Raw genomic sequence first — 19,527 nt, 5'->3', positions numbered from 1 at the left:
CCCTAGTGCGGTGTGGGCAGGGAGGAAGCAGGCTGGAGGGGCAGAGTGCCGGAGACCCCCGCACCCCCCACTCCCCGCGACCAGTCTTCGGCCAGGTTGGAATCCACCAGAAATCCTCACACCCTTTCACGTGAGAGGGATTCGTGCCTAGGCTCAAGCTTCCAACCATCCACCTTGCACAACCTTTTTCTTTTGAGATCGAGTCTCGCTCTGTCACCCAGGCTGGAGCACAGTGGCGCATCTTGGCTCACTGCAATCTCTGCCTCCTGGGTTCAAGCCTTGTGAGTAGCTGGGATTACAGGTGTGTGTCACCACTCAGCTGATTTTTGTATTTTTAGTAGAGATGATGTTTCACCATGTTGGCAAGGCTGGTCTCGAACTCCTGACCTCAGGTGATCCACCTGCCTCAGCCTCCCAGTGTTAGGATTACAGGCGTGAGCCACTGCGCCTGGCCCACCCTATCTTTACATAGGACAAGATTCTCAAACATACAAACTGATCACGAACCCAACACTTACACCTCAGACAGGAAAATGGTAGCCAACAGCCTCCAATCATCTACTAGATGTTTAGATCTGTTTCCAAAGAAGCAAGCTGTCATCATGTATCAAGTGTGGCTATGAATGCATCAGCAGAGGTACTGGCATCACCTATTTCCGCACCAGTAACAGCCCCCTGGGTGCCTCAATACTGGCACCCGGCAGAGGCATGCAGACAAAACAGAATCTGACTCGGTCCCTGAAACTGCTTCTCTGGGGTTCTCATGGCCATAGATGCCAAGGAGAGCAGGTGCTGCTGTGAGCTGGTAGGACTAAGGAAGGCTGTGTCTGAGCACTGCACGAGAAACCATGCTGCCCTTGGACACAGAAGACATGGGGATGCCAGCTCAGACCAGGGCACCCTGGCACTCTCTCTGGCTGCCCCTTGTCCATGAAGCAGGAACAATGGCTTTAGAATGTTTCAGTTTAGGCCGGGCGTGGTGGCTCACGCTTGTAATCCCAGCACTTTGGGAGGCTGAGGCGGGCGGATCACGAGGTCAGGAGACCACGGTGAAACCCCGTCTCTACTAAATATACAAAAAATTAGCGGGGTGTGGTGACAGGCGCCTGTAGTCCCAGCTACTCGGAGAGGCTGAGGCAGGAGAATGGCAGGAACCCGGGAGGCGGAGCTTGCAGTGAGCTGAGATTCCGCCACTGCACTCCAGCCTGGGCGACAGAGCGAGACTCTGTCTCAAAAAAAAAAAAAAGTTTTAGTTTAACAGGAGAGGCCGACACTTGGCAGGGCCATCTAATACCTTGTTGTCTGCGTGAAGAAGCCCGGTGAAGGGAAGGGTCAATCTGTAACCTCCCCAGAAGAAAACCATTTCACATCAGTCACTAACCAAACACCAACAGTGCTTTAACACAGAAAGCAACGCATTATCCAGGGCTTGGACTGTCTTTCAAGAAAGCCCCAAATCCCGTGCCAGGAAGTCACAGCAGCGAAGCCCCATCCCAGGCCCAGTTGTTCCCACGAAACACACCACGTGCAGACCCAGCATGACTGCTGACTGATTCCAAGTCCCCAGGACGGCTTTATTTTTTCTTTTCCACATCCTGTTCTGCGGCTTCCTTGGCTCTTTTTGCCCGTATGCCGAAAAGCCGGGCGTTGGCACGGGCCATGCGGAGACTAGCGAAGGCTTTGAAATTCTTCTCCTCCTCAGTGATGACTCGAGCTTTCTCCTTCTTATAGACCTAGAAGAGAAACACAGGTCGTCAAACCCACATGCACCAACGGCCAAGGGAACAACCAAGCGCCAGCAGAACCCGGAGGACCTCCCGGAGGTTGGGGGGCAGGTTCGCTGCCCTAAGCACGGCTGAAAAGCAACCCTGAGTCAATCGCCTTCCCTGGGATTTAAAAAAATAAAAAGAAAGGAAAACCCTCCCTGAGCTGGACATGGTGGCTCAGTCCTATAAGCCCAGAAATTCAAAACCAACGTAAACAACATAGAGAAACTCCAAAAAAACACACAAAACAAACAAAAACATTTCCCAATGCATGGCTTCGTGGTTGCAAGAAGTAAAAACTAAGAAGAAATGTTCCCGGCCGGGCGCGGTGGCTCAAGCCTGTAATCACAGCACTTTGGGAGGCCGAGGCAGGCGGATCACGAGGTCAGGAGATCGAGACCATCCTGGCTAACACAGTGAAACCTCGTCTCTACTAAAAATACAAAAAATTAGCCGGGCGTGTTGGCGGGTGCCTGTAGTCCCAGCTACTTGGGAGGCTGAGGCAGGAGAATGGCGTGAACCCAGGAGGCGGAGCTTGCAGTGAGCCGAGATCGCGCCACTGCACTCCAGCCTAGGGAACAGAGAAAGACTCCGTCTCAAAAAAAAAAAAAAAAAAAAAAAAAAAAAAAAAAAAAAAGAAGAAATGTTCCTTTCCACAAACCTCGACACCCACAACTGCCACTATTAACTTTCTTAAGCCTGATCCCCATCTCAGATACCCACGTGTTCACCCACTGATCTTGTCTAAAGCCTGGATTTGAGCAAGTGTCCACTTACATTCCGGATGGGCATGACCGGTCCTGTCAGCTGGGTGGCCAGTTTCAGTTCTTCAGCCTGTTGGTGAATGAGAAGACTTAAGTGGGTTTGGCCGCAAGGACTCCACCCTCACCTGGCCCCAAACTTCTCCCTGGGGATCCCATGTTCAGGACCAGTGTCTGAGCCTTTTCCACAACATACTTTGTGACCCCAGTGTTAAGAGCAGTTCTTATTAGTTAGGTGACTATCTTACTGAGTTGATGGAACACGCATCAGACAGTTATCTACCTGCGAACCACGGTCGGGGCAGAGAAAACTGTTCCCTGATTCAACTACCCAGAAATGTATACAATGGACTCTTTATCAACCTTATCCTACAAGGTCTTTCTAGAAATATTGTGGAATATGAAGCATGTTAGGGAGAGCAATGATGTCAATGGAAAAAGCTGGCTCCAAGTCACACAGCCGTTGCCATGACCATTAAGGTTATCTCTGCTGAAAAGCACAGGTGAACCTTAGCAGTCCCGCTTAGCTCATCATCCACAATGTTTTGGTTCTTCTCACCCCAGCAATACCCAGAGACGGGGTGTTTCCTGATAAAGGAAACAAGCCTCACTGTCCCTGCGCGCCAGGACGGCCACAGAGCCGTGTACTCACAGAACTGTCTCCCTTCTTGGGGGCCGAGGGCTTCCTGGGGAAGAGGATGAGTTTGGAGCGGTACTCCTTCAGCCGCTGCACGTTGGCCTGCAGGGATTCCGTGGACTTGTTCCGCCTCCTCGGATCCACAGAAATGCCGATGGTCCGGGCCACCTTCTTGTGAATGCCGGCCACCTGCCTCAGAACCAGAGAGAGATGGAGGCAGGCCCGGGCTTTCTCCAGCCCCGACGCCTGCATGAAAAGCCTCAGCAATCAGATGGAAAAGGGTTCAAATGTGCTTTCATCAAGGCCGTACAGCGATTCCGGAGAATGTCATCACGCGACTGAGGCCAACAGAGGGGGCTTGGGGGCAGCGCTGCCAGTACTCACCCTGAGCTCCTCCAGGCTGAAGCCGCGGCCGGCGCGCACCTTCGTGTGGTACCGAACCGTGGGGCAGCGCACGATGGGCCGGATGGGCCCCGACGCGGGGCGCGGGGCGATGCGGCGCGCCTTGGCTTGCCGGGCCTTGCGCCTGGTGGAGAGAAGCGCAGCGGCGGTCACCCTTGCCTAAGGCCGCCAGGTAAGCGCTCCGCGACGGCGGCAGACAGCGCCCCCCGCCCTGGCATCGGCCACCCCCAAACCAAGGCGCAGCCGCGGGCACGAACCCGAGGGGCAGCCCCGAGCGCAGGGCTCACCTGCGGATCTTCCGGGCCGGCTGGTTGAACCACGTGGCCACGCGCCGCTGCCAGTCCTTGTGGAAGTGGGGCTTCAAGACCATGCCATTCCGGCTGGGCGCCATGGCTGCCTACGGCCCTGCGGCTGCGGACGAGAGGGGAGCGAGTGAGAGGCCGGGCCCCGGGCGCGCGCACCCCCCGGGCCTCCGCCCCGAATCCTCCAGAATAGGCCGTCCGGCCGCGCCTAGAGCCCAGGCCGCGGCCGAACGCTGTCTGCGAAGAATAAGCGGCCCATCCATTCCCGCGTTGGCTGCAGCGCCAGGCCGATGGCGCTGGATGAACCCAAAGGCCGGGACCCACTCTCGCTCACCTCCCGCGCAGGAAAACAGCCGAGCGGAAAGGAAGCGCTACCGCAATGCACCCAGGGATGATAGCAGGGCCGGCCAACCAGAAGCGCCAGGCGCTCTGACCAATCAGAATCCGGAAAGGAGGAACTGACGTCGCCGCGGCTCTCCCGGCAGCCCTAGGGCGCTCCTCGCAGACATGTTGCCGCTGAGAATGCGGCGGGGCATCCGTGATCCCTGGGCCCTGCGTAACCGGCGGCCAGACTTCCTTGACGTCCGCCGTTACTACCCCGGCGCTTCAGCCGCTGCGCGGGCCGCGGCCGAGTCCCTTCTGGCGGGCTAACGCGCGCAAGTCCAGCATCTGGGCTGACGGCGAACAGGCGACGCCCTGGGAATTCTAAGTTTGTTCACATCTGTGAGACACGTTTGTAGCGCAATGACATCCGAGTTTGCGCAACCTGAGGTCTTCGTCCTCGTCGTTCCAGCGTTTATTCTCCTCCCATGCATTTAGAACATTTATGCTTTTTTTTTTTTGGAGACAGAGTCTCGCTCCGTCGCCCAGGCTGGAGTGCAATGGCGTGATCTCGGCTCACTGCAACCTCCGCGTCCCGGGTTCAAACAATTCCCCTGCCTCAGCCTCCCAAGTAGCTGGGATTGCAGGCGCCCGCCGCCACGCCCTGCTAATTTTTGGTATTTTAGTAGACAGATGGAGTTACTGTTGGCCTCTGTCGCTTTCCCTTGGCCCAGGATTAGGTGACTTCTCTAAGGTCAGGGGTACCCGACTGAAAATGTCACACACTGACCTGCTGTGCCTACTGCCTCCCTTCACAAAGAAAAGCATCAACAAAAAGCCAGCTCTTATTCTCTAGTACAAGTCTGTGAAGGCACCATCCTTCTTACTGCTACCTGGAAACCTTTAAATCCCAATAACCCTCTTTCTTCCCTACCCTCATCCAATCACCACGCTTCTCCTGGTAAAACTTAATCCACATTTTTTTTTTTTTTTTTTTTTGAGACGTAGTCTCCCTCTGTTGCCCAGGCTGGAGTGCAGTGGCCATCATCTCGGCTCACTGCAAGCTCCGCCTCCCGGGTTCACGCCATTCTCCTGCCTCAGCCTCCCAAGTAGCTGGGACTACAGGCGCCCACCACCACGCCAGGCTAATTTTTTGTATTTTTAGTACAGACGGCGTTTCACTGTTAGCCAGGATGGTCTCGATCTCCTGACCTCGTGATCCACCCGCCTCGGCCTTCCAAAGTGCTGGGATTACAGGCGTGTGAGCCACTGTGCCAGGCCAACTTAATCCACATTTTAAGAATTTCACAGTCCCAGCACTTTGGGAGGCTGAGGTGGGTGGATCACCTGAGGTCAAGAGTTTGAGATCAGCCTGGTAACATGGTGAAACCCTGTCTCTACTAAAAATACAAAAAAGCTGGGCGTGGTGGCGCATGCCTGTAATCCTAGCTACTTAGGAAGCTGAGTCACCAGAATTGCTTGAACCGGGGAGGCAGAGGTTGCAATGAGCCAAGATCGCATCACTGCACTCTAGCCTGGGCAACAGAGCGAGACTCAGTAAACAAAAAAAAAAAAGAAGAATTTCACAGGCCAGGCACAGTGGCTCATGCCTGTAAATCCCAGCACTTTGGGAAGACGAGGTGGGTGGATCACCTGAGGTCAAGCGTTCGAGACCAGCCTAGCCAACATGGTGAAATCCTGTCTCTACTAAAAATACAAAAATTAGCCATGTGTGCTGGTGTACACCTGTAATCCTAGCTACTCCAGAGACTAAGACAGTACAAGTTCAACGGGAATCACTTGAACCCAGGAGGCAGAGGTTACAGTGAGTTGAGATTGTGCCACTGCACTCCAGCCTGGGTGACAGAGTTAAGCTTCCATCTCAAAAATGAAAAATTTAGAGCTGGACGTGGTGGCTCACACCTCTAATGCCAGTACTTTGGGAGGCCAAGGTGGGCGGATCATGAGGTCAGGAGATTGAGACTATCCTGGCTAACATGGTGAAACCCCGACTCTACTAAAAATAGACAAAATTAGCCGGGTGTGGTGGCAGGCACCTGTGGTCCCAGCTACTTGGGAGGCTGAGGCAGGAGAATGGCGTGAACCCGGGAGGCGGAGGTTGCAGTGACCCAAGATCGTGCCACTGCACTCCAGCCTGGACTACAGAGCTAGATTCCATCTCCAAAAAAAAAATTATTAAAAAATAATAAAATGATTTCACAAAAGGCTTGGCACAGTGGCTCACACCTGTAATCCCAACACATTGGGAGGCCAAGGCAGGAGGATCACTTGAACTCAGAAATTCCAGTCTAGCCCTGTCTCCACAAAAAATACAAAAATTAGTCGAGCATAATGCTGCGTGCCTGTGGTCCCAGCTACTTGGGAGGCTGAGTCAGGAGGATTGCTTGAGCCCAGAAGATCGAGGCTGCAGTGAGCCGAGATGGTGCCACTGCACTCTAGCCTGGGCAACAGAGCAAGACTCTGTCAAAAACCAACACAACAGCAAAAAAAACAATTACCGAGGACACTACCCTTGGCTACACCAGCTAAGACCCTCCCAACTATGTGCTGGTCTTTGGATTTGGAGAACTGGGGCAAAAGTCAAGGCGTCTCTCAGAGAGGCCATCCTCGGGTGTATGACTGCACCTGTGGCTGCCTCCTTACTGCTCCGCCGGCGTTTCAGCGTTGTAGCAGCAACAGGACAATCCACTCACGTCACTGCACCACAGGGAGGGCGGAAGCAAGGGGGCCGGAATGGGAGCCGCATGCCCCGGAACACAGGGCCAGGGTGTCCTGGGTCATCTTCTATCCCTACAGGGTCCAGGCCCCAGATTCCTACAGAAGGAGTTTGTCACTTAGTCCCTGCATTACTCAAATTATAAACTGAAACTACAAGACCCTGTGATCCAGGGCAAGCCCACCAGCTCCTCTGCGTTAGAGCTGGCCAGACAATGCAAATGTAGATTTTTCAACCACAGAGTTTATTAGTAAAGTATCTCAACAATTCTCAGAGCAGTAAAAACCAAGGCATCCCCAACACTGCATGCGTGATTAGAGCAAGAAGTCCTCAACTTGCACCAGCCCACATGGCAGCAGGGGGCAGTGTTGAGTCCTCTGGAGCCCAGTGCCTGGGCCTGACTGTGGCCCCATTGATGAGTGAGCTGGATGACAGGGCCGCTGGAGATACAACGATCGGCTCACAGGGTCCTTTCATGTCCGATCCCCTTAGCATTCCGAGGGAGCCACAGGAACTGGGGCGGCCATGCGAGCGTCGGCATGAACAGGGGTCTGTTCGGAGTCTGAATGCTCTGCTGCCTCTGGGTGGCCTCAGCCACACTGGGAACGACTGTCTATAACCCTGTGAACTCGAGGTGTTCCATGCTCACTCGGGAAAGCACTGATAACCTTCCCCATAGGGGAAACAACTCACAAACACAAGACTCCGTCAGTAGTTTCTGCAGATAAACTTAAAATCATGAAAAGGGTCATCAATAAACAGATCTCAGAAGTCGCTGTGCAGGGACTACTGAGGGCCGCGAGAGGAAGGGCAAACCTCCGCTGAAAAGCAACTCACGGTAGCTGAGTAAGCCCTCACTTCCCGGACCACCCGCACGTGCGACCAACACATCCCAACTACTTGGGCCAAGTCGGCTCTTCGCCTCCAAGCGGGGGCTGCTGGGTCTCTTCGGTCTCCTCCTCTCCCAAGTCCTGTTTCTCCCTCTGGGCGTCGATCCACCGCTGCGGCGCGATCATTTTCTTCGGCCCATGGGGCGGCGGGCCAATGAGAGCCTCAATGTCCTCATAGTTTATCACTTCCTTTTCCAGAAGGGCGTTTGCCAGCTAGAAAGAACAGGCAGAGCACTGTGTGAGTCCCCAGGGCAGACAGAGCATCTCTCTGTCCTGGGGAGGTGGCGAGAGGCGTCAGGGCCTGTCTGTGTGCAGGACACCCGGGACAGGCCACTTTCCCAGGGAGGCGGAGGCACGGAGGCAGCTCCGAAAGAAGAATCACCCCCATCTCAACCTCATAAATGATTTTCCGGCGGCCAGCCTCATTAATTTTTCTACTTCCATTCAAAATCTTGGCTTATTTTTGGCAACTGCAATTTCTTTCACCAAACAAGGCGTGCGTGTCTACAGGGAAGGAGACGGGTAAAACGCTGAACCCTCCTGACTGAGGAGAGCAACACTGGGAGAAGGAATCTGAGGCGAAGTTGTGTGAGCTGGGACCTCTCAATTTGGGGAAGTGAATTTCTGCCACTCTAGGTGGGATCCTGGAAAACACTTGAGATGCCAACTGTCCTGTGCCGGTGGCCCTGCCTCTGGGGTGGCCTCTGAGGTGGCCTGGCCCGACCACAGAAAACACTGCCACAGCCACATTTCATTGGTTTCTGTGAAGGCAGAACTCTTCCAGATTTTTTTGTTGTTGTTAATTGCCTGCTCCTTTCCTCACTCTTCCAGATTTTCTAAAGAAAATGGTAACCCCTGAAGCTAGGGTGATTTACCTGTGGCTGTATTGCAAGAGACAAACACTTCCTCTCTAGGGCTGGTATGAGATTTTACTAAGTTCTGCAACCCACTGAGTGTCTGAGTGGCTGACAGTTCACACACGGGGCAGACACGCCACTCCTCAGCCAGTGAGAAGCCTCGCCTGCAGCTTTGCCCTGTTGTGGCTCCCACTATGGTGCACCTGAACTCTGCAGAGCTGCTTTGTCAACCGTGACAAGCACGTGTCCACAGGCAGGCCTGCTTCAGCCGGGGACAGCAATGCCCACATCTGCCCAGAAGCTGCTGCTGCTGGTTGGGGACAACACTCTGAGGGCCCCAAACACGATCCCCACGTGACACACAGTGCCCGCCTGAGAGACACAAGGGGAGGCTGAAGAAACAACTGCCCATCCACTGCCTACCTGTGTTCACAACATGTTCACAACATGGGACAAAGACTCGTGCACCTCTCCTGAGTTCTAAGCAGCAGTTACCAAAACCCAGGGACACAAACGTTCACTCCAGCTCTGCCCACTGTGAGAAACACATGAGACAATCCCAACTGAGGAACGTCCTACAAAACATGAGACCAATCCTCAAAACTGCCAAAGCCCTCAAAACAAGGGAGGTCTGAGGAACTGTCACCCCAGAGGAGCCTAAGGAGACGAGCGATCAAACGCCACAGGGACTCCCAGGACCGGAAAGGACACTGCGGAGACTGAGCACGTCTGAATCACGTGGGACCCATCACCGCGGGTCGGCGGGGGCAGGTGGGAGGACTGCCCCATGGGGGCCTCCACGGGGAGCAGGGCAGGGTGGCAGGGAGCTCTCTGCACCGCGCCTGCAACTTTTCTACATCTAACACTATAATCAGTGCGGGGCTGTGGCTCATGCCTGTAATCCCAACACTTGGGGAGGCCGAGGCAGGTGGACCACCTGAGGCCAGGAGTTCAAGACCAGCCTGGCCAACGTGGTAAAACCCCACCTCTACTAAAAATACAAAAATTAGCTGGGCATGGTGATGCGTGCCTGTAATCCCAGCCACTTGGGAGCCTGAGACAGGAGAATGCTTGAAGTGGGGAGGTGGAGGTGGCAGTGAGCTGAGATTGCGCCACTGCACTCTAGCCTCCCGACAGAGACACCATCTCAAAAAAAAAAAAATTAGCCAGGTGTGTTGGTATGTGCCTGCAGTCCCAGCTACTCAGGAGGCTGAGGCAGGAGAATCGCTGGAACCCGAGAGGCAGAGGTTGCAGTGAGCCAAGATGTCGCCATTGCATTCCAGCCTGGGCGACAGAGCAAGACTTTGTCTCAAAAAAAAAAAAAATCCTACTCTAAAATTAAAACTTTATTTTAAAAAAATGTTCAAGAAGAAAGTGTAAGACTTGGAAAAAGATTAAACAAAACTGACAAAACATTGGTAATTGCTAATGGCCGGAATAGGCACAGGAGACTTTTTGGCAGCCTTCTTTCTACCTTGGGGGAACACACTTGACGAGTTCATGACAAAAAGTATGGAACATGTAAGTTTCAGTTGAGCTGGGTAGAATTCACATTGGCCAGAGTGTTCTCTGTACTCTGTGTGCCTTGGAAATACTTCACGAGAGGGGTGGGGACCGTGGGTGCTGTATGGACGCTGTGCGACGCCGTAGCCCCCACGCCTGGCCAGGGCCTCACCGCCTGCAGCTTGTTCAGGTTGTCCTGCAGCACCTTCTCGGTGTGTCTGTAGGCCTTGGCCACCAGCAGTCTTGCTTCCTGTGAGTGGAGGGAACTGTGTCAGGGGCAAGGCTGGCCGCCTGGCTCCAGCACCAAAGCAAAAGCATAGAAAAGAAATGCCGGACTGGGAACACGGCCTTTCCCCTCCCAGGAGGAACAGGACTCCTCAGCCAACAGGTGGTCTCCTGCCCCTGTGACCACTGCCGGAAAAGCAGGGCTCCGCATGCCAGCCCACCCACCCACACCCACCCACAGCTGCCTCACAGGCACACACCAGCCCTTCCTGGCCCAGTCTGAAGGCCATGTGGGCCCTGGTCTATTGCTCAGTGTATTTATTTGAGATTCTTCCCAGATTCACATCTATAATTTCATTAGGAGCATCTATGTCCTCATGTGAGAAAAACATACTCCACAGGTGGGAACTACAGCAGAGCCCAGAAGGAAGAAACCCAGGTGGGGCCTGCAGCTGAGCTCAGCTGGGGCGGCCGTGGGTGGCCGTTGTGTGGCAGACCCAGGGACTCCCTTCCCCGGGAGCACGGAGGGCAGCAGTGTGGCCAGGGCCGACTCACATGGTCCATCATCTGCTGCAGGCCTTGGCTGAAGGGGCGCCGCCCGATGCCCATGAGTCCCTCCTGTGCCTCAGGGAAGGAGATGGGCCCGATGCCAGGTGCCATCCCAAACTGCTTCACCATGGAGTAGGCAATGCGGGTGACCTTCCTCAGGTCGTCCTGTGCCCCTGGAGGGTGGGGTCAAGACAGAGGGATCCTCAGCACTGCAGGTGCACAACAGCGCTGGGCCCCAGGCGTCCCGGTCAGAGCCCTGAGGCAGCACCGCCTCCCCATCCCCTCCCTCCCGAGGACCCACCGTTAGCTGGACAGTGAGGACGTTGGCACCTTGCCACTGTTCCTTAAGAGAGTCTTAAAACTTTCAGAAATGCTCTTTTATTTGGAAATCTAGAATCTGGGGGCATATTGGAGCTCACTGCATGGCAGTTCTCCAGCACAAGCCCAGACCTATGCGACGCAAACCCACGGACCTGGAGCCCAGGGGCCCCTGGGACCCTCCTGCAGCTCCCTGGATATCCCAGTGCAGTAACAGCTTCAGAACAGTGAAGCTGCTTCAATTTTATTCCGTTTCTTGTAGCCATTACCAATAATTAACCAATTAAATGTGTTTAGAGTTGGCATATAGGTTAAGTTTTTGTCCAATTAAATTATCTAAAAAGTCTTGCTTAGCTCCAAATCTCCTACGACCACAATTTATCTTTTACAAAATACTTAATAAATTCAAAACTATGTCTACACCAGATTCACCCCCGTGGCATGCACTGGAACAGAAGGAATCATCCAAGGAAAAGCACTCTGAAATCTCCAGGGCCCACGCCGCTGCTCCTCACCGGAAGTGACCTTGTTGAAGGACAGCGCTTCCGAGGCCCGCCCCCCCAGGGCCATGCACATCCGCTCAAACAGCTGCTCCTTGGTGAAGAGGTGCTGGTCTCTGGGGAGCATCTGAGCAAAGCCCAGGGCGGCGTTTGTCCGAGGGGCTATGGAGACCTGCACAAGGTCAAGATGGCCCAGGTCAGTAGGCAGGATGTGGGCTTTGAGGAGGAAGGTATGGGACTAAGATGTCTCCGTCATCTGCAGCATCTTTTACAACAACAGAGGACCCCAACACTCTAGCCCAGAGACAGCAGGTTCCCACCACAGGTGCCTGTTCATACACTGCCGGGAAGCGTCTTCTCATACATGACCAGGCAGGCAGGGAGCCAAGAAGACAAGGCCCGTAGAAGACAGCTGAGAGGTGAAGGACAAGTTACACGCCCGATGGCCGCTGCGCTAACCCCTCGCACCAGCGACTGCTACTGAGGGTTCAGAGCACTGAGAACCCCAGGATACTGAGGGAGCAGAGGCTGTCCTCACCTCTGCTGCTCCCCCACACCCCCACATCAAGTGTGCAAGGAGGTGGGTGCGGGGCAACGTGCTAACCCAACAACACAGAACCGCTGAGTGGGAGACGGAGGGAGACAGGGCAGGAGCAGGTCCTTTGCTGGCCCAGCTGCTGTTTCTGAGAATTGTGGCAGCAAGATGGCCACATCCAAGTGCTCTGAGAACCCCGAGAGGACGCTTAATTTAAAATCTAAAACCAGGCCGGGCGGGGTGGCTCACATCTGTGATCTCAGTACTTTGGGAGTTAGAGGTGGGCAGATTGCATGAGCCCATGAGTTCGAGACTAGCCTGGGCAACATAACAAGACTCCTTCGCTACAAAAAAATACAAAAATTACCCGGGCCACCGGTGGGGCATGCCTGTAGTCCAAGCTATGCAGGAGGCTGAGGTAGGAGGATCGTGTGAGCCCGGGAGATCGAGGCTGCAGTGAGCTGTGACTGCACCACTGGACTCCGGTCTGGGCGACAGACAGGGAGACCCTGTCTCAAAACAAAAAAAAGGCTCTAAATAACAGCTGCAGTGATGATCGCATTAATGACCAAAACCATAAGAGCCAATTCACAACCTTTTCCTGGCAGGACACTGAGCCTTGGGAAGGAGACTCACTTTTTCATTGTGACTCTCTGACTTCTGCCCATCAAATACAGTAAAAATTCTTTTTTTTTCCCTTTGAGAATCTTGCTTTGTCACCCAGGCTGGAGTACAGCATCACAGTCTTGGCTCACTGCAGACTCTGCCTCCCGGGTTCAAGAGATTCTTGTGCCTCTGCCTCTCAAGTGGCTAGGGTTACAGGTATGCACCACCACGCCCAGCTAATTTTTTGTATTTTTGGTAGAGATGGGGTTACATCATGTTGGCCAGGCTGGTCTCGAACTCCTGACCTCAAGTGATCCGCCCGCCTTGGCCTCCCAAAGTCTCTGCATTAATTTTGATTTCTTGACATTACTGTGTTAAAACGTTGTGTTCACTGCTGAGTTTTTCAGTGTCCACTCGCCCCACAGTGGACCTGGCTCTGGTCCCATGACTGTGGTGCACATCACCAAGGAGCAGCACGGATCTGGTCCCCAAACGCTGCCTCAGCCCTGCTGAGAGCCTGGGATGGGCAGGATGCTCTCGGATTAACACCCAACTTTGCTACAACTCACTCCTGAGAAACGATCACAGAGACCACCACTGTCAAACCAAGCTGGCAACTGCTACACCACATGCATTTTTTGCAGCGAACCCTGAGGTAGGAACACAGCACAGCTGCCTTCCCAGCGGAGCCTCAAACCTGCACGGGTCCCTGGGGCTCCACTGTAAAGACGGCACCTGCGTTCCGAGTACAGACCTCCTCTTGGCAGCACTCGGACTCCCGGTGGTGGAGCCACGTCTTAGAGAAGCTGTAACATCACCATTTGGTGAGAATAAACTTACATCGAGTTCACAGCTGCCTACAAGAGTAGTTTTTTGTTTGTTTGTGGTAGAGACAGTTTTGCCATGTTGGCCAGGCTGGTCTTGAACTCCTGACCTCAGGTGATCCACCATGCCCAGCCTAGAGTAGTATTTTTTAAATGTACACTCAACTTACTTCTTTCCAATGTTAGGAGTCATTTGGGGTGGACAGGCAAAGGCAGCGAAACCCCACTGCATGATGTAACCTTCCAGGAGTCACCCCAATAGCAGCACCATGCTCCGATGTGACACAGCCCACTCCTGCCTCCCATGTTCGAGTTCCCGCCCATCAGTCGCCTCCCACCCTGCTCCATGGATCATGACAGTGGCAGGCTTTCCTCTCACATGACCTACAGACACAGGCGGGACTCCCCAGTCAGCTACAGACACAGGCACCTGCCAAGACCCACCTTCATCACGGCCTCCGTGTGCTCCAGCATCCAGCCCACCAAGGTGTGGCCCGACTCATGAAACGCAACCACTTTCTGTTCTTCCTTGGACAGGATCTTGCTCTTTTTGGCAGTCCCTGAAAGAATGCCAGGGTGTGAGTCGGGCACGGTACCTCATGCCTGTAATCCCAGCGCTTTGGAAGGCCCAGGCGGGCCGATCACCTCAGGACAGGATTTCAAGACCAGCCTGACCAATATGGTGAAACCCCGTCTCTACTAAAAATACAAAAATTAGCTGGGTGTGATGGTGGGCACCTGTAGTCCCAGCTACTCGGGAGGCTGAGGCAGGAGAATCACTTGAACCCGGGAGACGGAGGTTACAGTGAGCCAAGATCATGCCACTGCACTCCAGGCTGGGCGACAGGGTGAGACTCTGTCTCAAAAAACAAACAAAAAAGAATGCCTTAGGCCCCGGCCTCTCCCTGGCTGGGCCCTGATCCTGCCCCGTGTGGTCAAAGCAAGGCCCTTTCTCTGCACATCTCCCTCTTGTAGCTGCAGCCGTGGCTCTGGACGCCCCAACTCAAAACGACACTCTTCAGGTCAAAGAGCTGTTGAAGGAGGTCGTGATTTCTTCTTTTATAAATGTTGCTCCTGCTGCTTTTAGGAACAAGTGCAACCCTCTGAGCAGTCTCTCCTCCTGCCCCACGGTTGGGGGGCACCGCAGGGCCGGGGCAGGGGTCACAGATCAGCAGTTTTTGACTTTCTTCCTGGCAGGATGGGCAGAGGTCTCCTCTGAGTTACGGGCTTCCTGCCTACTTTCCCTCTCCCCTCAGACCTGGAGGGGCAGCTCCATCCCCATCACTTTCTGGATCCTTATGGCTTCTGCTCAGCCCTTCAGAAGCCTTTTGCCTCGGGGACAAGGCTTTTTTTCTGTCAGTGACAGGGTCTCACTCTATTGCCCAGGCTGGAGGGCAGTGGCGCGATCACGGCTCACTGTCGCTTCAACGTCCCAGGTTCAAGCATTCCTCCTGCCCCAGCCTCCTGAGTAGCTGAGACCAGAGGTGTGCTCCACCACCATGCCTGGCTAATACTCTTTATTCTTTTCTTTTCCTTTTTTTTTTTTAAGAGATGGCGTCTTGCTGTATTGCCCAGGCTGGTCTCAAACTCCTGGCCTCAAGCAATCCTCCTGCCTCAGCCCCCAAAGTGCTGGGATTACAGGCATGAGCAACAGTGCCCAGCCAGGGACAAATGTTTGCATTAAATTTCCCCTGTTCAGCTTACTGGTGAGGCTTCATTTCCTGTCTCAGATTTTCCACACATCTGTAAGTTTCCATTTTGTACAACTTGAATCAGCTCGTGGTCCTGAGCACTCAAGTATGTCATGCTACTGGAACCTTCCACCACCACTTTACTGCAAGGCTTGAAATCCTAAGACACACTGGCTGTGGCCAATGAATCACTTCAACTAGAGCTGGCTACAGGATTATGTATAAAGGCACAAGACCACACGGCTTACAACACAGGCTTTACCGGAAAACAAACGAGTGTTCTAGTATGGACAACCGCTGGCAGGCCATCGACACCAGGAGGGACAAGCTCAGTTCAACAAGGACGGCACAGCCAAGCCCGCAGCCTGGGCACCGGGAGGACACCAGGCTCAACTGCCCATGTCAGTGGCCAGAGATGAGCACTTAGGGGCGTCTCTCCCACCCGGCAGCCTGGGCTCCCCACGCTCCCTGCACTTCCTTTAATCAGACCATTCAGGCATTTGCTCCTGAACCTGCAGTGACCACTCCCCATTCCCTGTGCGTATGGCCCGTTGCCACACACTCTCTTCTCTGCCTGACCCTTCACTTCTGCCTTGTGGGATATGGGGACGGAGGATGGCCCTCCCCACTCCTGGCGCCCTCCCTGCCCATAATCTGTGAGTAGTAAGTCTTTGAACATGTTTCCTACTGCAGTGGGGACTGAATTTGCACCTTCCGCAAGGAAGGATCAGGGGCTGCCCAGGCTGGGTTTTCTCGGGGATGTGGGGGACACAGGGCAAGCTCCCAGCACCAGAGCGATGGTCAGGCAGGCATAATCTGGACGCGAATCAGACACGAGCCACGGGGCGTCTGCCAGTGTGAGCAAGTTTCCTGGAGGGACTCATGGACTTACAATGGACATTAAGCTGTCCACCGGGTCAAAGACGCATCCCTTGAAGGGTGCAGGATAACCTTCATCTCCCTTGAGTGCAGGACTGCCAACTGCCAGGCACTGGACTCTGGTTTAGCTGGGGGCTCTCAAGACTCGGGCTGTCCACACTACAGATGAACAGAGGACCCACTCGGTGCATCACACATGTGATATAGCGTCCTGTTAGTATTTTCCTTTTTAATCCTGGAGTCGGGGGCCTCGCTCTGTTGCCCAGGCTGAACTGCAGTGGTGTGATCACGGCTCACTGTAGCCTCAACCTCGTGGGCTTAAGCCATCCTCCTGCCTCGGTCTCCCGAAGAGTTGGGCTTACACGCATGAACCACCACACCCTGCCCTGGCTGTATTTTCTTTCAACTGGCCTGTAGTTCCCACTCAGTCCTTCCTGCTTTGCTACTATTATCAAAAGCTTATCAATTTCCACATAAAAGTAAATGGTTACACAAAGATAAATTTCAGTCAGACACAGGCAGCGCCAGTCCTCTCGACCCGCGGGGCTGTCGGAGAGAAGCCAGGTGTGTTTTGCAGTGTCTGGCACAGCAGCTGGCCCCACTCCTCTGCAGGGACCCACCGCTTTGCCAAGCTGAAGCCCTGGGGACCTGTGAGAGGCGAGTTTGTGCTAGGAATTCACTCGAATTGAGGGTGAGGAACTCAATTCTTGCAGGGATAGCTTGCAAGGGAGGCTCGTGCTCCTCAAACACCTGGGGCGAAAACCACCTCCCTTTTCAAACGTTCAACCTGTCTCAGTGCGGGTCTGAACTCCATTCCATGAGATGACTGATCACATCTGGGTGTTGCCATCACAGCTATGGAAACCTCCAGCAGCTCCAATTCCCAGTTTGGTCCTGCTCTCCTCACAGACGTCGCAGACCCCACACTCAGCAGCCACGGAACGGCAGTCAGAGGCAGCCAGCCCACCCATCACCCAAACTCATCTCCTGTTCCTACGGACGGTCGGGGCATTGAGTTTCACCAGAGGTCGCGCTGCAGATCCACACCTCTCCGCAGAGCCCCTACTGCGCTGAAGGCACAGCTGTCCCTCCACAGCCATGGGCGGCAGCAGCCCGCTGGCCTACAATCAGTGGTTGGAGCTCAGCCCCCACGGGGCCGCGGCTAGGCTGAGCTCACCACACCCAGGCCGGCAAGGCATTTTTAGTTTTTACTATTTTTATTTTTGGGGGGGCATTTTTTATTTTTTCATTTTCTTTGGCAAGGTATTTTTATATTTCTGTTGGACAAATGTCTACTTTTAGGTAAATCTGTGATATTTTAAACTAAGGAAAAGTACGAGGCATCATAAAGACATGAGATACACAGAACTGAAACGCAACGTGTGTTCCTTCCCGTGTGATGGTTCCCTGCCACTAAATCACAGGACCCCCAGGCCTGGATCTGGCTCTATCCACCTCACCTCTAAATACCTACCTGGGTATTTCTGGGGTTCAAGCCCTGCTAAGAACGGCCTTCACCCAGGGCACGCCCCCTGTACCTGCAAGGACGCGCTCCACGGCGTACTCGAAGTTGAGAGTGTGCACGGAAGTGTGTCCCTCCCGCGCCGCGTGCAGCGCAGCCTCATTGCAGATGTTGGCGATGTCAGCCCCTGTCAATACAAACAACAGCCACGGCGTGGGTGGGGTGGGTTTCTGCTATCAGGGCTTAAGAGGAGGAAGGGGCCCTCGGCCGGGCGCGGTGGCTCACGCTTGTAATCCCAGCACTTTGGGAGGCTGAGGTGGGCAGATCACCTGAGGCCAGGAGTTTGAGACCAGCCTGGCCAACAGGGTGAAACCCCATGTCTACTAAAAATACAAAAATTAGCTGGGCGTGGTGGTGAGCACCTGTAATCCCAGCTACTCAAGAGGCTGAGGCAGGAGAATCGGTTGAACCCAGGAGGTGGAGGCTGCAGTGAGCCAAGATCACGCCACTGCACTCCAGCCTGGGTGACAGAGTAGGACTCTGTCTCAAAATAAATAATAAATAAAAGGGAGAACAAAGAGGGAAAAGAGACCAAGAACCAAGAGTGCTGGTGAGAGCGTGTGGGAGAGAGGCACGGGGAGCTGGCGCGCCAGGACCAGAGGTGGGGAGAGCGGCGGGCACTTGGACCATGTTCCACTGAGGCCATTCCACAGATGAGACACAGAACTGCCAGGCTCCATACGCCCTGACACCCGTCTCTCCTCTCAAGGGCAGTTCCACACCCCATCTTGTGACTGATTCTACCTAACAGCTCATGAGCATTGATGGCAAAGAAATTAAAGGCTCTCCAGTAACCACAGAATTCCAGAGAAAGACCCTAACAAATCATCAAAGGGCAAGTTCATCTCATAATCAAAGGGAGGTTTGTTGAAATTAACTTTTAAAATGTGAGCCACACAGAAGGAATAGCATCTTGAGATATGATTTCTATTTCTACAACTTGACAGAGACTGTGAGGGTCAGAGGTAGGCGGCTTTGCTGGGACCGCGTGGCCTGACCCCAGGTCTGACAGGAAACGCCAGGATGACTGGTCACTGTGTGGAAGCAAACATAACTCCACTATCTCTGGAGTCAAGACAGACCCGGAACCACCGTCTGCTTTCCCATCCCTGGGGCGGAGGAAGGAGAGCGGGTGCCGTCTGGACCTCCTGCCGTCCCACATGCACATCAGCTCCCACTCAGGCTTGTACTGAGCAGGGGCCCCCAGAGAAGGAGCAGCGCCCACCCCATAGAGGCGGCCTTGATGCTGTGTGCGCAGGTGAGACCACCTGCCCTCAGGACGTGACGCTGCCCAGGCTGCGGGTTGAGAACGTACCACTGAATCCTGGTGTCAGCTCTGCCAGACGCTGGGAGTAAAAGGTGCTGGATTGGGTCAGCTTCAGGCTCTTCAGGTGCTGCTCAAAAATCTCCCGCCTCTCCTGCCAAAACCAAGGGAGGAGGACAGACCGTTGGGCTCACGCCCAGTTATTGCCGCAGCCGCGTCATGTTTGTCTGTGTGGGGGGGGTCCCCGACGTGCCTGTCCTGAGGACAAGCCTCAGCTTCCCAAGTAGCTGGGATTACAGGTGTGTGCCATCACACCTGACTGAGTTTTGTATTTTTAGTAGAGACGGGGTTTCGCAAAGTTGGCCAGGCTGGTCTCGAACTCCTGGCTTCAAGTGATTCACTCGCCTCGGCCTCCCAAAATGCTGGGATTACAGGCGT

General features: G+C 54.2%; 2 protein-coding genes and 1 non-coding gene across 4 annotated transcripts in view; all 3 read right to left on the bottom strand.

Moving 5' to 3' along the window:
- Positions 1-1,539: 1,539 nt before the first annotated feature.
- On the bottom strand, positions 1,540-4,307 carry RPL13 (ribosomal protein L13). The gene is made up of 6 exons (XM_055232854.1): positions 4,203-4,307; positions 3,854-3,977; positions 3,549-3,690; positions 3,180-3,353; positions 2,544-2,600; positions 1,540-1,733 (listed from the first exon to the last, which is right to left on the bottom strand). The coding sequence occupies exons 2-6, from the start codon at positions 3,955-3,957 to the stop codon at positions 1,575-1,577; spliced, it is 636 nt and encodes a 211-aa protein (XP_055088829.1). The 5' UTR covers positions 3,958-3,977; positions 4,203-4,307; the 3' UTR covers positions 1,540-1,574.
- On the bottom strand, positions 3,414-3,497 carry LOC129457909 (small nucleolar RNA MBII-202). The gene has a single exon (XR_008649446.1). It is a non-coding gene; the product is annotated as a small nucleolar RNA MBII-202 (small nucleolar RNA).
- A 2,842-nt stretch (positions 4,308-7,149) lies between the features above and the next one.
- The window catches only part of SPG7 (SPG7 matrix AAA peptidase subunit, paraplegin), a 61,923-nt gene continuing 49,545 nt past the window's right edge, over positions 7,150-19,527 (bottom strand). The window contains exons 11-17 of one of the 2 annotated variants that reach the window (XM_055232853.2): positions 19,141-19,243; positions 17,842-17,952; positions 14,178-14,293; positions 11,784-11,940; positions 10,957-11,123; positions 10,349-10,426; positions 7,150-8,029 (exon numbers count right to left, since the gene is read on the bottom strand). In XM_055232853.2, the coding sequence (XP_055088828.1) occupies positions 7,823-8,029; positions 10,349-10,426; positions 10,957-11,123; positions 11,784-11,940; positions 14,178-14,293; positions 17,842-17,952; positions 19,141-19,243 (939 nt within the window). In that variant the 3' untranslated portion in view covers positions 7,150-7,822. Of the gene's footprint in view, positions 8,030-8,075; positions 9,066-10,348; positions 10,427-10,956; positions 11,124-11,783; positions 11,941-14,177; positions 14,294-17,841; positions 17,953-19,140; positions 19,244-19,527 lie in introns of those variants that run through there. The other variant, XM_055232852.2, reaches the window with a different exon arrangement.

This window comes from Symphalangus syndactylus, chromosome 11 (genome assembly GCF_028878055.3).
Source record: "Symphalangus syndactylus isolate Jambi chromosome 11, NHGRI_mSymSyn1-v2.1_pri, whole genome shotgun sequence".
Lineage (NCBI taxonomy): Eukaryota > Metazoa > Chordata > Mammalia > Primates > Hylobatidae > Symphalangus > Symphalangus syndactylus.
The sequence above is the reverse complement of the archived record's forward strand: the minus strand, read 5'-3'. Positions and strand labels throughout refer to the sequence as shown.

Bases quoted from the DNA above. Each gene is read 5' to 3' on its own strand.
- RPL13 (XM_055232854.1), bottom strand. From the start codon at position 3,957: ATGGCGCCCAGCCGGAATGGCATGGTCTTGAAGCCCCACTTCCACAAG. The intron at 3,691-3,853 runs GTGAGCCCTGCG...TCTCTCCACCAG, and splicing joins CCGGCCCGGAAGATCCGCAG to GCGCAAGGCCCGGCAAGCCA. The intron at 2,601-3,179 runs GTGAGTACACGG...ATTCACCAACAG, and splicing joins CCAAGAAGGGAGACAGTTCT to GCTGAAGAACTGAAACTGGC.